Genomic DNA, 16,965 nt, shown 5'->3' with positions numbered 1-16,965 from the left:
ATCTGTTTCTGGAGGGGCTGCTCTGGCATCTCAGGGGCCACGGGGGTAGGGGAGAGGTTTTACCCAGGCATCCAGCCACCCCCCCCAAGACCTGCCCAGACTACAGAGCCCTACTGACCCCCAGCCCCACCCCAGGCTCCGACCTCTCACTTCTGACTCCCCGCCCTCGGCTGCCCAGCCTGCCAGGGAGAGGACAGGAGGCCAGCCAATCCCGGAAGCGGGCCACGCCCCTGGCCAGCATGATCCAGAGCGAGCGTATAAATACACCTGCCAGGAGCCCATGCCCAGAGAACTCACACCCGCCTCAGACAGCGCTCCACACCTGGAGGAGTACACACGCCCGCCCCCCGGCCCCCCAGCGGCCCTGGAGAGGAAGAGCGGCCAGGGAGCGCACAGGCCAGCCTGGCCCGGAGGGGAAGGAGCCAGCACTGCCGGGACGAGTGAGCTCGGGGCCTCAGCCTGGCCGTGCCAGCCAAGAGGGTCATGCCCGGGCCCCGCTGACCCCGGCTACCAGGTAAGGCCGGCTCAGCTGGCACTCACCTCTCACCTGTACAGGCTCAGGGTGGGGCACCTCCTCAGAGGGGTGGGGCCTCAGTGCCAAGGAACCGGTTATGTGGGGTGAACTGGCTGGGGGAGGACAGCCCGCAGTACCCCCAGACCCTGCTGAGGCTGCCGCCTGGCCTGCGGCAACTGCTGTCACCAAACGTAATGACATCTCACGCTGTGATGCCGGGGCACTGGTGACATCACAGTGATGTCACCGTGACTCACAGTGGTCACCGTCAGGAGGCAGCAACACCTGAGCCTTCGTGGCACCTCACTGCGAAGTCATCCCACCATCCCTCCTGGACTGACCAGCAAGTCAGGGTCAGGTCACCCCTGGGGGGCCTCCTGGGCTCCATGGGGTCACGTGGCCAGCGTCTTCCCAAGGCCCTGGCCTCCTCTGTCCGTCGTGAAGGTGAAGGGCGAGTCAGCCCCTTACCCGCCCTCCTCCAAGCAGGAGCCATGTGGCTGCCTGGGGAGGAGACCTGGGCCCCGTGAAGGGGCAGCAGGCAAGGGGGAGCACGTCCCACTACCTCCTGATGGCAGCTGTGGCTGGTGTGACCCTCCCAGGTGGCGGGCCGGCCTGGAGAGGATGGCTGGGGCTCGCCCGGCACCCCGCCCCCCCGCTCCCCTGGCACCGGCTGAGGAGCACTTCCAGGCCCTTAGGGCCAGCATCAGGCCCTCGTCACCAGCCAGATGAGCTGGTGCTGCAGGTTCAGGCCTTGGCTGGGAGACAAAGCTCCTCCTCGGGCCGCGGCCACCATCCTTGCTCAGGCCCTCCAGTCTCCCGCAGTGCATCCAGCTCGGGCCGGCTCCAGATCCAGAGTCCCACCCCTCACCCAGCCAGGCCTGGCATCCACCCTCACACAACTGCCCACAGATTGGGTGTGCGCCAACCAAATCGGCCGCCCACACCGGGATCTGTGTTCAAGCCCACTTCACCTGACCCAGAGCCACACTCCTGTGAGAGCCCGGGTCCCGCTGGCTGTCACTCCAGCCTCCGAGCTGCCTCTTCTGCACCGTGGCTCTTCTGTACCACGTGCCCAGGGCCCACCCTGGCAGAGCCCCGATGTAAAGAGTAACTGTTGTGGGCCATTCTCATCATCACCTTTATTTCTGCCCAGTGGCACGTCCAGGTAGGCCAGGGCTGGTGGGAGGCGTCTACAGAGCAGTGGTCCACAGGGCCCAGGCAGGCTGGGGCGCCCCAGGATGCTGAGCCCTGACTCAGCAGGTGAGGAGCTGGGGAGCGCAGGGTTACAACCTGAGCAGAAAGACCTTGAGCCCAGGGACAGGTGGACTTGGCGGAGGCGCCTGCAGACGGGCAGCGTCCTTCCCGGAGTCTCTGGGTGATGCGAGAGAGGGACGGGGAGACAGCGACAGACAGACCTTGCGGGAAAGGGGCAATCGAGGTCACTCACGGTGTCTCCGTTTGTCCCACAGCCCAGAACCATGTCATCAGGCCCACAGGTGTGGCACACGGCCATGCCGCCTGCCGGCAGGAGCAGCCCCACGGCCACAGTGCCCAGGTCCCCTGGCTCGGCCGGCAGCCCCAGGTCCCCAGGCACCCCTGGATTGGAGAAAGCGGCCTCCCCTCTGGAATGCTCCATCTGCTTCTCGGGCTACGACAACATCTTCAAGACACCCAAGGAGCTCTCCTGCACCCACGCCTTCTGCCTGGAGTGCCTCGCACGGATGGCAGCCACCCAGCCCGCAGGCCGGCCGGGTAGCGAGGCCGTGCCCTGCCCGTTCTGCCGGCGGCCCACGGCCGTGCCTGCTGCCGGGGCCCCCGCGCTGCACACCAGCCGCCAGCTGCAGGCGCAGATGCCAGCACACCTGCGGCGGGAGGAGCCCGTGTGGCTGGAGGGCACCAAGCTGTGCTGCCGCCCGCCGCCCTCTGCGCCTGGCCTTGCGGCGCCCGGCTTCGTGTATGTGGACGTGGGCCCGAGCAAGCCCGCCATGCCCGCAGCGCCCGTGCCCACCCCGGGCCCTGCCCGCCGTCGGGGCCGCCTGGCCCGCTGCCGGGCGCGCTGCCGGGACTGGAGGCGCGCGGCCCTCATCGTGGTGCTGCTGCTTGTGCTGTCCTGCGTGGTGCTCTGGCCCGTGCAGTGCGCGCTTAGGACCGGGAGCCTGCACTGCCTCCCCCGGCCGCCCTCCGCCGCCGCCACGGCCGCCACCACCTTCTCGCTTGGGTCCCTGGCTGACAACTAGGGTTACCACCCCCACCCCCGGGGTCCCAGAGGAGCCCCCTGGGATCTCTGAGGAACCCATACCTGGTTCGGCACACCTGCCTCCTGCTCTCTGGGGCTGTGTCCTGTGGGGTGGACAAAATGGTTCCCCGAGCTCCCAGGGATCACAGATTCCTATGGGCCCCAGAGGCCACTGCCCTAACTTCCATCTTGCAGATGGGGAGACTGAGGTCCAGGAGAGACAGCTTGGCGAGGCCCCCTCCCCATACACACTGTGAATCGCCCGCAAGACCAGCCCCTTGCTGAAAAGGGAGGGGGCTCGCCATCTTTCTTTTATTTTCACATTTCGCCCACGGCTCCTCCCTTCCCCAGGCAGGGCTGGCCCCTTCCCTTGGGTGGCCAGGGGGACAGAGGGCAGTGGCAGGGAGCCCAGCCCACCCTCCTGCATTGTACATTTTTAAATAAATTATTTTGTACTCGCAATTGGTAAGGGGTCCTTACCCTCTGTGTCCTCTTTCCTGCACCATTAAGCCCCTCCCTCCAGAAAAGCCCACAGTCTGCCCCTTCCGCAAAAGACCCTCAATCCAGAGGACACCCCCACTGGACTGCACTCCCAGCAGCACCTAGGGTGGATGGCCGCAGGTCCTAGGGGGTCCGACTCCTGTCCCCTCCGGGCTGTGGATGGGCTGCAGCGCTTCTGGACTTGGCTGCCCCCGGGGCCGTGAGGCTCTCCCAGGGAGATGGGGAGGGCCTGGAGCACCTGGGGCAGGCGGGACTGGTGTGGGGCCTTGGCCTGGCCCAGAGCCCTCCTCCCCAGCCCCGACCATGGTCACACCAGGCTGCATCCCCCAGAAGTCACGGCCCCACAGTCCTGCTTGGAGCCCTGACTGGAGGGCCGCAGGACCCCGTGGCCCCTGGGAACCAAAGCCCAAGTGTGCACAGAAGCGGGGCTGGCGACAACCAGCGTGTCCTGAGGATCCACAGACCTCAGGTTCCTCCAGCAGACCCTCCCTGGGCCAGGCCTGGCTGGTGAAGCGAGTGTCGCGAGGGACGGGCAGGAGTCCTGCCAACCCCCACCCCTCCCCTACCCGGTTCTGCCCTTAGCCCCAGGAATCCTGCACCACCAGCTTGGCATGGCAAAGAGAGGCCAGGCCGGTCCTGGCTCGCACAGGTCTCAGCCTCCTCATCCCTCACCCCAAAGCCCAGGACTTCCTGCTCCTACCAGCTGGGCCTCTGGCTCAGGGAGACCCTGGGGAAGTTGGGCCCAGTCGTGGGGACCCACATGCTCCCTTTCTCCAGGCCCCAACAAAGACGCAGAACTGAGAAGAAGGCATTTTACTGAGGAGACCACAAAGCCACAGGGACATCCGTGATGGGAGGGTGCAAGCGTGGACCACAGGCCAGTGACGTCACACCATCACAGACCAGTCAGGCACACACGGAGCCTCGCCCTCATCACCGTGGTCACACGAGCATGTCACATATTCTCTCATTCAACAAACATTTGTCCACACGCGACCGCAGTGTGACGGTCTGGGCTAGGCCTGGACACGGCAGGGACTGAGCCGCTGCCTGGGCCACATCCTAGACCACGGCTGTGGGCAGGGCTGAGAAGCAGCTCTGAAGGGGTGGGGGGCATGCAGGATGCAAGGGAGAGGGGCACAAACGCTGGTGACCACAGACTGGCACTCACTTGCTGGTCACTCGTGTCCCACATACAGGCTGACACTCAAACACGTGGCACACGCAAGGTCACACATAGTCACTGCGCCGTGCAGGTGGTCACTGGTGGCCTCCCACGCTGAGACAAACCGCAGCCCTGCAGCCCCGCCTCCCCTCCTCCAAGAAAGGCAGGGACACCGGACCTCCTGACCTTCCCTCACCATTTCTGGACGTGCAGACCTGGTCAGGGGCAGACCCGGGACCCCCGCCCCCCAACCCCGCAACGCTCCGGGCTGGGCGCCGGTCTGCACAGTCCTAAACACAGTCCTTCGGAGGAACGCGAGGGCCGGCCTTGCTGGGCTCCCGCCTTCTCGCACGGCTCCAGCGCCACTCGGGGCGCGCGCACTCGGGGCCCTCACGGCCCGAGTGGCAGCAGGTTCTCGTACACGTGGCCGGAGGCCTCCGGGGTGCTGCGGGCGGAGACGGGCTTCGGCTGGGGGCCACCTGCGATCCCGCCCCCTCGCCCCGGGCCACGCCCCCACGCCCGGGCCACGCCCCCGAGGCCTCCCTGCCGGGACTCCGCCCCCGCCCGGTCCCCGACGCCCCACTCACGCCGCCGGCGCCCGGGACGGCGCGGGTCCGGGGCTACAGCCGGGGTCGGCGGGCGAGGCTCCCACCTTCAGGGAGTCGCGCTCCTCGGGCGGCTCGCGCTGAGGGGAGGGGCCGCTGGTCACCATGGTGATGCCCCCGCAGGTTCCGCCCCGGCCCGGCCCTGTCCCCACCTGCTCGCGCAGGCGTAGCTGCTCGCCCCGGATGTACCGCTGCAGCGCCAAGTACACGAACTTGTACTGCGCCTCGGTCTGCACCATCCCCGAGCGCTGCCGCCGCACATGCTGGATCGTCTTGGGGACGTCGATGTCGCAGTCCAGCCCTGGGGACGAGCGAGCTCAGGGCGGGGCGGTGAGGCAGGGAGGAGGTGGGAGGGCCAGATGAAATAGGAGGGGCCGGCAACTGCAGGAGGGCGGGGCTAGATGGAAGGGGAGGGGCCGGTACCCGGGGCGGGGCTCGATGGGAGGGGCGGGGCTCGATGGGAGGGGCGGGGCTCGACTGCAGGGCGGGGCCTGCCTGGGGTGGCTCACCCTGCCTGCGAATGACGTCCACCAGGATGTCGAGCACAATGATTGTGCCAGTGCGTCCGATGCCGGCGCTGTGGGGACGGACCAGGAGGCCTGTGGCCGGTTGACGGGACAAAGCCGTGGCCCCTTCCCCGGTGGCACCTGTGCCGCTGGCCCGCCCCCGTCCCTGGTCGCACCTGCAGTGCACTACCATGGGTCCGGCCCCCGGCATGCTGCTCTGGGCCCGGTTCACCTCGTCCAGGAAGCCAAGGACGCCGGTGGGCGCGGCCGGCACCCCGTGGTCCGGCCAGCCGAAGTACTGGCAGTGCTTCACTGTGCGCGGTGACTCCTCCTGGGCAGGGCGGGCTGCTGAGCGCCAATCGGGGGGTCTGGGCGAGTCCCAGGCGCCCCGCGCAGCGTCGGGGCTGACGCTGCTGTGACCCTCGGTGGGGAGGGGCCCAGGGACTGAACCGGGAGGAGGCAGGCTGTGGCTCGGTGGGGTTTGCCAGAAGGAGTGACCAGCGGGGCCCGGACAGAGCAAGAGGGAGTGGGAGGAGAAGATGGGATTCAGGGCTTGGGGGACCCCCAGATGGCCCCAGGAGGCTCAGGTTCCCTGGGGAAAGGAAGAAAGACAGTCTGGGGGAGGGAGCAGCTTTCTGGGAAGTGAATTCTATTTGGGAAAGGCCAAATGCAGAGGCTTGCAGGACCCCCCAGGTGGTTAGACAAAGGGAACTGGCCAGGAGGGATCTGTGCCTGGGATAGGAATGGGCACCACTAGCATACAAAGGAGGCCGAAGGTGCTGAGACGGCCCAGGGAAGGACTGGAGGGAGAGGTGCATGTGGGTGTGAGGCCACCCTGGAGCCAGGCAACTGTGGCTGCGAACGTGCCCGACTGGGAACACTGCCCAGCAGAGCCCAGGCCAAGACTGTGCCCACTGGATTGAGGGACGTGGAGGCCACCAGGGCCAGTGCGGTCGGGTGGAGGCAGGGCCAGCCCAGGGCCTCCTCGCCCCAGCGCAGACCTGGGGACTTCCCGACCGCACTGACCCTGGCCCCACAGGTCTCGTTGCCCTCCAGGCTCACCTGGTCTGCCCGCCACACCTGCAGCTCCCTCACACAATAGCCCTGGGCCTGGTGCTCAGCAACGTTGCACACACGCAGGCGGCCATACTCTTGGCTGCCGTGCAGCTCTGGCCAGTATCGGAAACACTTGTTCTGGGAGGGTGGGGGCATGGCATCAGCCATACTGGAAGACCACCAGCACCCTTGCCCCTCTGCCCTGTGGGACATACACGGGGTCTCTTCAGTGCCCTCCCTGCTCCCCCAGCATCCCTAAGACTGAAGAAGCAAGGCTGGGCCAGCACCAGCACAGGTCCAGTGGGGCACATGGCAGGAGGAGGGGAGGAACGCGAGCCTGAGCTCCTACCCGGCCTCGCTCCACCTCCCTGGTGGTCATGACGATGACACGTGTGTTCTCCTGGTGCACCATGGCCCAGAAGGCAGCCACCGTAGTTGGCAGACAGCCCTGGGTGGCGATGTACACCTTGCCTGGTCCATGGCCTGGCTTCTCCTCTGGGTCACTCTGAAAGGAGATGGGGTCAACTGCCTGCTGTTTCCAGGAATTAAAGTGCCAGAGGACCAATGCAAGTTGATGCAAATGATATGCAAAGTAGCCCAGTGGCTCACACGCAGTCCACTGAGGGTGGGAGGGTCTTAGGACCAATATTTAGTCCAGCAGGCTCTGAGGACCCCTTGTGGACTGCCGCACCCTGAATATCTGAATATCCCCCTGAATATCTATTGTCTTGCCAAGGTCCACAGATCACTTCACGAGCTCCAGGCTCATTATTATGGGGGATGGGGTGACTGGTGTTTGATCCACGCGGGGCCACGCGTGCAGCTGGCCACCCACACCTCATGCACACTCACCCTGATGTAGTTGGCGTTGATGTAGTCGGCTCCAGGCGCGCTGTCCTCCATATCACGCAGGATGACACGGGTGGTATCAACTGGGAAGGGAAGATGCCGCTCAGGTCTCCAGGGCAGAGGGGATGCTCGTGGACCCCACCTGCTTCCTGGCCCGCTGACCCGTGGTGAGCAGAGACAAAGGACGCAGGGGCAAGAGGGGGCATCACACCACTGGTGGGGAATGACCCCTGCCTTCACCCCGCAGGACCCCTCTGCCAGATGGGCCCCTGAAGGTGGTGAGTGGAGCCCTGGCCCCCCACGTGGCCCCAGGCCCCGGCCTCACAGGGAAGGATGTTCCTGTATCGGTTCTTGGGCTTGTTCTCTGGCCGCTGGCCCTCCTTCCGGGGATACAGGAGCCGGCACTCCTGCTGCTGCAGCATCTGGAGGAAGTGGGGCTTTAGCCCGTGGCCCCAACCCTTCCCCGGAGCCCTCAACCCCCGCCCACACCCCCTGACCCACACCCCTCTGCTGGCCCTTGCCACAGCCCCAGAGGATGGGAGTCGGGGGGTGGGGGGCAGTGGGCAGCAGTCCGGCACCTCGAACTCCTCCCAGAAGCCCTGCTTGGCCTTCTCGCTGGCATCCATGGCCTCGTTGAGCTCCCGCACACGGCTCTCAATGCTTGTGGCGCTGATTCTCGTGGTCTTGAGGGGCTGGCGGGGAGAGGCCCGCGTCCAAGCTCAGCAGGGTCCAGCGGACCCCATAGTGCCCTGGCCCCCACACCCTTGCCCTCGGCCACCCTGCGCCAGCCTGGTGTCCTTTCTCCCGGGTGGGGCTGTGCCAGAATCCCTTGCCCCCCCAGGTGGAGAAGCCCACTCAGAGCCCAAGGTTCAGGTGCCCGGGGGCATACCTGCTGGAGGTGCACTACGGTCCCCGACCTCTCCACCAGAGGGTTCTTTCTGTAGCATTCCACCAGGTCTCCCAGGGTGTCAAACCGCTCGCCACCTCCCACATCGTACTTCCCATCTGGCTGTGGGGGCGGCAGTGAGCGGCCGGTGGTGCCCCCTCCCCTGGGTCACCCCCCCACCCCGCCACCGCCTCCTACCTGGAAGTGGATCATGACATGGGTGACGCGTGCCTGGCGGCCTGCCCTGTCCAGCTGCTGTGTGAGCGCTGACAGCACGAAGTCCCCAGGTTTGCTCTGACTCTCCCGAACCAGGAAGCTGCCCGGACGCCCCTTCTGCATCAGCAGCTTCTCGGCCTCCTTGCCAGACAGGTGCCCGTGGTACCACCTGGCCCAGGACGGCACAGGTGAGACCAGGGGCCCCGGCCTGGCCAGGTGAGGGGCACAGGCCCACATGTAGCCTAAGGCTCTGAGACACAGATACCGAGAGAGGCACAGACCCACCCAGACCTCGGGGGCCCAGGCAGCACCCGCACCCAGGCCAGCCTCCGTCAGCCCTGCCCACCTCTCCGACCCTCCTCCGACCCAGAAAGCAGCAGGAGGCGGGACAGACGGGCCCTGCAGTGCCCCAGGGTGACCACCAGGTGGCAGCCTCGTCCTCAGCAAGGAGGGGCAGAATGGTCTCCCCAGGCCAGCCCCACCCTGCTTCCTCGGCAGATGCAGCTGGCTCAGACCTGCGCAGTGCAGATGGGGAAACCGAGGCTGGGGGAACCTGCTCTCCCCAAGTCATCAGCCAGGAGGGCAGGGGGCAGGCTGGCTGCAGCTCTCCCACCCCGCACCCACGCCTGTGGCTGGTGCCTGGGACCTGGAAGAAACGAGTCCAGAACCCCAGGGGAGGGGGTGCAGTAGGCTCCCTCAGCTTTGCCACAGCTGTGCCCAAGCCTGACCCTGAGTCCTGGGGGCAGAGGACACCCAGAGGCCATGCCCAGCGGCCCCTGCCCCCTCGGTCACTCGCACACACACCTGTGCAGACACACATGCCTGGCTAGATGCAGACCCAGCTGCTTACCGTTCCGACGTGGGGTCCTGGCAGCTCAGCGGGTGCCAGAGCTCCACGGGGGCCCCGCCACGCTCTCGGAGCAGCCCCCCGCGCTGGCCTGTGTAGTGCTGCACCAGCTCGGCCAGCGTCGCGAACTTCTCCCCTCCATACAGATCATAGTAGTCGCCTGTGTTCTGGATCTTGATGTGGGTCACCTCGTCGTGGCGCCTGGAAGGGCCGGTGCACCAGCCGCCGTTGGGGGCTGCTGCGCCCACCATCCACCCTCCTTCCCATCACCACCCTCAGCTTCCCGAACAGTCCCTGGGGTTTTCCGGCCCTGAGATCTCAGCCTCTGCTGTCCCCCTGCCACGAACAGCACAGCCAAGGCCAGGCCCCTCCCCTCTGCAGCTCCCCGGCCAGCCAGTGTCCGGGCCCCACCCTGGGTGGCAGGCACCCCACCCCCGCTGCCCCTGGGGCAGCCAAGATTGGGCTTGTCGACCACAGGCCTAACTCTCCCTTGGCCTGGAGGCCGAGGCTGGGGCAGCCTCTCCAGACAGACTCTGCCTCACTCCAGACCACCTGCCCAGGGGCTCCAGAGAATGGGGGACTGGGGCCCCGAGACTGCTTCCCCCAGGTGTCCCAGTGTGGCCTGGGAAGCCCCAGGGGAGAAAGTCTGTGTCTCCAAGGCGAGGGAAGTCCATCCTGAGGGCTAACCTCATCCCGCCTGCTGCCCAGGTTTAGTAGAAAACCCGGAAGGATCTGGAGCCCTTTGGGCAGACCCCTCCCCAGACCCCAGACTGACCGCCTCACCCAGGGTGGACACGGATCCGGCTGTCCACTCTGCTGGTCGTGACCCCTCCTGCCCATCCTCCCCGCACACTGGCCCTTTCAGGTCTCTGGCGACACCCCCAGTGGGCGGCATCCCCAGGAGATGGGGGCACGATCCCGGCCCTTGAGGCCCCTCAGAGGGTGGGAGGGAGGCCCTGCCGATGCCCACCTCACGGAGCCCTCCCTGAAGGCCTCTCTAAGGGGCCCCCTCCTGCCCAGAGGCCACCTGGCCAGGAATGCCAGACTCCCCCCCAAGATCTCGCCCCCAGCAGGGGTCCTCACTGCCCACCCCCTCTGGAAGGACTGGGGAGCCTGAGGGTGTTCCGACCCCTTGAAGTCTTGCGGGGCCTCGGGGCCTGTCCGCACCTGGCAGCACCACCCACCCACCTGACGGACAGCGTGAAGCCGCCCGGGCGGCTCTTGCTGGGTCTTGCCAGGAAGCTCCCGTGCTGGCCCTTGGACCAGAGCAGCTGCTCCGCCTCGACCCCACCGAGGTTGGGATGAAACCACCTGGAATGAGGACAGCAAGCTGGTGACGAGAGAGCCAGGAACACCGGGCAGTCCTGACCACGCCCACAATGCCTGCTGGGGCCGCCCTGCACTCACCACCGTCCTTGAGCCATGACCACAGGGTCTGGGGTCCGTGGGGAAGGAGGGGGCCGGGGACACAGATGGGCAGACCCCCTCCAGAGCCCCCACAAGGACGCCAGCAGGAACCTCAGCTCAAGCCCTCGGCCGTCTCTCCCCCCACCCCCCCCCCCCCGCCCACCAGGCGTCCCAGCTCAGCCGAAGGCACTTGGGATCCCCCATGGCCACCCAGGGCTCCCTTCCTCCCCTTACAGCCCAGCAGCACACCCTGGTGGCCCACCCCTCCCACCTTCACCGCCCCTTTCGGTCCTGGCCACCACCCTCTCCCGAGGGACCCCAGCATATCACGTCAGTCACTGGGTCAGCACCCCCGGAACAAGAGCACAGCCCACAGGCCCATCACCCCCGAGAGCGCCCCCCACCCCGTTGCCGCCTGCCGGTCCCGGCCCCTCACCCCCACCAGGCCGCGCCCCTCGGGGCCTCTGCACCAGCTGTTCTCCGCTCCCGGCCCACATCGAGTGACACAGCGACCCTCTCCCCTCACTCTTCAACACTTATTCTGCTTTATTTTTCTTCACAGTATTGGTCACCTTCTTGACATATGTTACACATTTATTGGCTTGTAGTCTATCTCCTTGATTTAAGCTCCACAAGGGCAGTGTGTACGGCAGGGTTGAAAACAGAGCCTGGGCATTAACAAACACACTTGAATTCAGAAGTGAATGACCTACGAGTGGGTGGTGGGTGCTGGGCGAGCCCAGAGAGTCGCCATCTGTTCTGCTGGGGGTCCAGGCTGAGAGGGACTTGACCCCACCCCCGCCGCTGCCACTGCCCTGGGACTGACCTTCACAGCCTCCCGCACGAGATGGGGGGACAGGGCAGGGGGACCTCATCAGGACTGCACATGAGCCCACGGCTGGATCATAACTGCTGTTAACTTTACCCCGGTGGCTTCTGTCTCCGTGCGTCTCCCCCATTAGGGCAGGAATTTCTGGGCCTGGGATTAAATCATACTCGTGCGGTGGCCCCAGAGCGTCTCAGAGCAGGGTCCCTGCATGATCCCCCAGAAGGACACTGTAACACAGTAACTGGCCTTGCATTGGCAACACTGTGTCTCCCAAAGGTCACTGCAGGAAGGGCTTGGGATCTCTGGTTCAGAGGTGTGTCCCTGGTTCACCGCACAGATGACACGGTGTTGGGTGTAGTCCTGCCCCATCCTGCATCCAGTGGGAAACCGGGGCCCCCGACTCCAACTCTGCTGCCTTGCGACCCCCCAGGCCCCGCCCAGTTGTTCGCAGTCATAACCCGGGCACAGATGGGGTGGGGCCGCTGTGCCCTGGGCAGACCCTGCCCCGCCCCACAGCTGACCCAATACCATCTCGCCCCACTGAGATCTTTCTGGAATGGGAATCAGATCACATCTCTTGCGTAAGAGCGGCCTGCACGCCTCCTCCGGCCCTCCTGCCGCTCCCTTGCCTCTCCTGGGCCCCCTTCGTCCCTGCCATCAGCTCCTTCCTGACCCCTCCAAGGAGCCACTGTGCTCAGTCTACAGTATCGCACCGTCTGATGCACAGCCCATGGCAGGTGTGGCGTGTGCAGGTGAATGGATTAAAATTCAGCAGCATCATAATCCCGGTTCCTGGGTCACAGTGGCCACATTTCACTGCTGGAAGCCATGTGTGGCCACTGGAGGCTGTCGACTGCGGGTGGGAAAGAAATATTCCCACCATCACAGAAAGCTGTGGCCTGTGCTGGTCCACACTGCCCATCTTCGCCCGAGTCTCCACAGACCTGTTTCCCTGGGCTCTCAGGGCCTCCCCCGGCCTCCCAGGGCCAGTGCTCAGGCCTCCTTCCAGAAGCACGCACTCCACACGGGAGTTCTCCACACTCCCCGGGTTTCCCACCTCAGCCGGCCGGGGTCCCCTTCCTTCTTCTGACCCCGCGGTGTTGGAGCCCCACCACCTGTGCCCTACACGTGTCTCCATGTCCGTGCACTGTCTACGCCTCCAGCCCCACCTGGGCTCTGAGTTTCAAGCTCATAGACACAACTCTTTCCAGTATCTCTGTCTGAAAGCTAACAGCATCTCTATCTTAACGTTTGCAAAATTCGAAACTCCTGACAGGGCCCCTGAAGCCCTGTTCTATGCAGTCCTCACTCAGTGAAGGGGGTCACCGCCCGCCCATCACTCAGGTCCCTGCCCTCAACTCCCCAGCACTCTCCCAACGCTGTGCCCTCTTGCCCTGACTTCCAAACGCCCCAGAACCAACCACTTCTCCCACCGCCCTGGGACCAGTGCCCACCGGCTCTTGCCTGGACGGCAGTATCGATTCCAGGCCTCCGGGCCTCATCCTTCACCCTCAGCAGAGCCATGGCAGACAGAGGGGTTCTCAGAAAATGCACATCAGAGCCGTTTAAACCTTGCCAGTGGCCCTGTGTGGCTCTCAGGACGCTCACACACACCTCAAGTACCCCCCACCAGAAAGCCCCTCTCCCCGTTGTCCATCTCTCTGTTCACTGACCTCACTCCTCACCTGGCCACCTCCAGCCGGCCCTTCGGGGCACAGCTCACACTCCCTCCCTGACCATCCCGCTGCCCCTGCCATCAACACTGCAGCTGCATCACCGCCCCACCTTCCACGTGTGGCACCTGCAACAGCAGACGGGCACGTACAGGCTTCTGCGTTTACCTGTCTCCCCGTGTCTTCATCACCAGACGTGAGCCCTGGGGAGGACAGGCTCCGTTCTGACCTCCATGGCTCCCCAGGGTCCATGTATTGGTTCAGAGAGGCCCAGAAGCTCAGGTGAGCTGCCCAGGGCCACCCAGAGCTCCTATCCAGCTCTCCCTGGGGGAAGGAGGGATACCACCAGCCAGGCACTTCCTGGGCACTTTTTGGGCCTGGGGTCTCAAGCTCCCTCCCGTGCTGGCTCTAGAGGAGTGGGACCCGGGGGCGGTTTTGGTCGAGTGGTCCAGCAGATGAAGCTGCCAGGGAAGGCTTCCAGGGGGAGGAGCTCCATGTGATGACCTCCGGGCCAATCACAGGACAGCAGGCGAGGCCGCCAGGAAGAGGGCGAAGGCCTCATGCTGTCAGAGACACGGCAGTGTGTGTGTGCGGGGGCACTGGAACCCAAAGGAAGGCCTCCGACCCCCCCACCCTGGGGCCACCCACTCTGCTGAGCCACATCCTGTGCCCAGAGGCCGCCTCCCCCAGTCCCAGCAGCCTCAGACTCCAGTCCAAGATGGGCAATGCCCAGAGTGTGGGACCAGGGGTAGAGGGTGGAGGCCCAGCATCAAAGCCACAGAGCAAGGTAAAGGGCACGTTGTTTGTCCTTTCTGGGACTCTCGCTCATACTTTCCGTCCCTCTCTCCTCCCGAAAGCTGCCCCGGGTCTACTGGGTGGAAATCTCCAGGGGTGGGGTATCCTGAGAGGCAACAGCAGCTCACAGCGCAGCAGCTGCAACCCCAGGCTGAGGTAGGCCTCACTCCCCCGACCAGGCCTAGAGCTGGAGCTGGGTGTCCGCAGGCTGGCACAGCCGGCTGCCCCTGGCTGAGGGGTGGGAGGAGGTGGGGAGGCTACAGGTCCCGTCTCCAGTCTCCACACCTGGGTCACTTCTGTGCCAAAGGGCTCCCTGCTCTGTGGCAGGTTGGTGCCTCAGCTCTGCCCTGGGCACATGGTCAGGCAGGCCTGGGAGAGGGGCAGGTGAGGTGGGCAGGGCACGCTGGTCTCCCCATGGGTCTAACAGCCTGGGCCTGTCAAGGCCAAGCTGAGTCTAGTCGGTGCTCCGGAGCCCAGGAACAGCCCAGACTGAACCCACTGGCCACTGTCTGGTCCAGTGTTCTGTGTGGCCCTGGTGTCCCAGCTGTAGATGGCACAGCTCCAACCCTGGGACCCTGGGAGACCCATGAATGGCCTGTCGACATGCTTACACACACGGTACAGGGGCTGGACACACCTGCAGGGAAGACATTGTCACGACGGTGGGAGATACACAGGCAAGTGGGGAGGGTCCCAGGCTGGAACTCCAGGGCTGAGGACCCCAGAGCCCAGCCAGTGTTCTTCTCCATCTCCCTGCCCCCAGCCCCTGCTGGTCCCAGAGGAACCTCAACCAAGGCCCGTCCTGCCTGTGCAGAACCGAACTAACCAGAGGCACGCTTTCCTCTCCCGTCTGGAACAGAGGGGGAACTCGAGGGTGCTCAGCAGCTCCCCATGGGACCCGGCTCCTTCCCAAGCACCGATATCAACACATCAAACGACAGCACTAGGCAGGACTTGCGCCCAGCCCTGCCCGCAGCACCGGAGTCCCGGGGCGAGCGGTGCCGATGACGGTGCCCGTTGACCCACAAACCACAGGGCGATGGGAAGGCGCCACAGGGTGGGGGCAGGTGTAGGGGGATGGGCTTCGCTTGGGATTTGGTTGGGCCTGCCCAGGCCTGATAGGGGTGTGGGCAGCGACCCAGGGGCCAGAGGAGTGACAGTCCAGATGGTCATCACAGGGTGGGGCAGGGAGGGTTGGCGAGGGCGGGCAGAGCCGCATCCGGGGCTTTCCCAGGCTGGCCCAGGGTCACATGCACATGACACGGACATGACCTTTCCTGAGCACCAGGACTTGCCTGGGGGACAAGAAGGAGTGAGGCCGAGTGGAGCCCGAGGGCTGGTTCCAGGCAGACCCCAAAACATTCTCCTGCCTGAGCTCCAGCTGGTTGCTAAAGCTGGGAACCGCAGGGCTCTGGGGCTGACAGGTTCTTGGAGAGCCAACCCACTTCCACTATTCCTGAGCCTAAGAGGTCCCTTGACCCTGCCGGAGGCCACTGTGCCAGGCTCACCACACCCCTTGTAGGGATTCTGGAGCCCTCACCGCTGACGCACTGCCCTGGCCCCGCAGATCAGATCTTGTCCAGCCCCCTCACTGATCTAGGAAGTCACTCGGGGTCTTAGGGAGACCCTTCCTGTGACCTCCAGCCTCACCAAGCCCCAGAGGGGGGTGTTCCGGATGTGCCAGGAAGTGGTGCCAGGCGTCTCACAGCTGTGGCTCGCACTGACATCCACATCCAGCTGGAGTCTGAGCTCACAGGCGTGTGTGCACGCCCCGGGGGGGGGGGTGTCTGGTGGAAAGGGCAGGAAGGGCCCCTTCCCGTACAAGTCCCATCTTCCCTCTTCATGGAGGCCAGAAGCTGGCTTGACTTGAGCCCTGTCCCGGGTCTCACACACACCCCTGCCAGGGAGCTCACCCCTAAACCTGGTCCTTAGGAGGGTCGGTGGGGGGGGAATGAGCCTGTCAAGGGAGGGCTGGTCCTTGCAGGTCAAGGGGCCACGACTACTGGGGGAGACCAGAGCCTCCAGGATGGCCCCAGTTTCAGGACTGGGGAAAGGGGGGACCCCGCCAGGTGTAACACATCTCTGGTGGCCCAAAGGGAGCCTGGAACAAGGCAAGGAGTCCAGGGGAGTGAGAGAGAGAGGGTCTGTTACTGACCTGACACATGCTGCCCACTCTAGGCTCCAGCCACTGCCACCCAAGAGCACCATCCATTCCCTAGGGTCAGGGTACCTCTGACCCCCCACCCAGACCCAGCCCCCGATCAGAAAGAGTTCTATCCATCCACCAGGGTGAGGCTGGGCCTCGCTGGCCCGGGACGCGTGGAAGGGGGCGGGTGTCAGAAGGTCAGGCTTGAGCGCCACCGGTCGGGAGCAGGAGACGTCCCGGGGAGCATCTCGCCCGCACCCCCTGTCCGCGCCCCTCGGCCGGAACCGCACGTGGTGGGGTCCCGGCTTCTGGCCACCGGGCGGCCGGACTCACCTGCGCGAGGTCATGTCTGCGGGGCTCAGGGTGCTCCGGCCGCACGGAGGAGGCCCCGCCTACCGCGAGGATCCGCCCACCGGAGCCCCGCCCACCGGGATACCGCCCCGCCCACCCTAGAGGCCCCGCCCCTCCCGACCTCCCTTAAAAGGAGCCGCGCCCTCAGGTCTCGCTACGGTGCTGGGAGGTTGCACCAGTTCCCGAGGGCGCCGGGCTTCAGGACGAGGGGCTCACGCGACATCACGGGCTCGGAGGGCGAAGGCGCCAGGCGGCCCTGGTCCGAGCGGCGCGGAAAGTGATTAATTATGTGTCCTGTTCGTCTGGATGCTTTCCTTCCAAGAACCTTTCCAGCTCCGCCTCCGTCCTGGGGGAGGAGGGGCTGCACTCCCCGCACCCTGGGG

At 65.5% G+C, this 16,965-nt stretch overlaps 2 protein-coding genes across 2 annotated transcripts; one reads left to right on the top strand and one right to left on the bottom strand.

The window, feature by feature from the left end:
* On the top strand, nt 1–3,133 carry RNF223 (ring finger protein 223). Its single transcript, XM_068537673.1, has 2 exons — nt 1–514; nt 1,984–3,133. The coding sequence occupies exons 1-2, from the start codon at nt 281–283 to the stop codon at nt 2,749–2,751; spliced, it is 1,002 nt and encodes a 333-aa protein (XP_068393774.1). The 5' UTR covers nt 1–280; the 3' UTR covers nt 2,752–3,133.
* A 1,673-nt stretch (nt 3,134–4,806) lies between these two features.
* Nucleotides 4,807–16,578, bottom strand: LOC137761991 (tyrosine-protein phosphatase non-receptor type 11-like). Its single transcript, XM_068539215.1, has 14 exons — nt 16,565–16,578; nt 10,570–10,692; nt 9,385–9,582; nt 8,517–8,703; nt 8,322–8,441; nt 8,011–8,124; nt 7,758–7,854; nt 7,436–7,515; nt 6,933–7,088; nt 6,590–6,721; nt 5,704–5,858; nt 5,531–5,598; nt 5,004–5,322; nt 4,807–4,861 (listed from the first exon to the last, which is right to left on the bottom strand). The coding sequence occupies exons 1-14, from the start codon at nt 16,576–16,578 to the stop codon at nt 4,807–4,809; spliced, it is 1,818 nt and encodes a 605-aa protein (XP_068395316.1).
* Between the last annotated feature and the right edge of the window lie 387 nt (nt 16,579–16,965).

Source organism: Eschrichtius robustus, chromosome 3 (genome assembly GCF_028021215.1).
Source record: "Eschrichtius robustus isolate mEscRob2 chromosome 3, mEscRob2.pri, whole genome shotgun sequence".
NCBI classification, from domain to species: Eukaryota; Metazoa; Chordata; class Mammalia; order Artiodactyla; family Eschrichtiidae; genus Eschrichtius; species Eschrichtius robustus.
The sequence above is the reverse complement of the archived record's forward strand: the minus strand, read 5'-3'. Positions and strand labels throughout refer to the sequence as shown.

Coding starts and splice junctions, on each gene's coding strand:
- RNF223 (XM_068537673.1), top strand. CDS start 281: ATGCCCAGAGAACTCACACCCGCCTCAGACAGCGCTCCACACCTGGAG. Junction 515..1,983: donor CCGCTGACCCCGGCTACCAG/GTAAGGCCGGCT, acceptor TTTGTCCCACAG/CCCAGAACCATGTCATCAGG.
- LOC137761991 (XM_068539215.1), bottom strand. Junction 8,442..8,516: donor ATGTCATGATCCACTTCCAG/GTAGGAGGCGGT, acceptor CCGCCCCCACAG/CCAGATGGGAAGTACGATGT. Junction 7,855..8,010: donor GCTTCTGGGAGGAGTTCGAG/GTGCCGGACTGC, acceptor CACTTCCTCCAG/ATGCTGCAGCAGCAGGAGTG.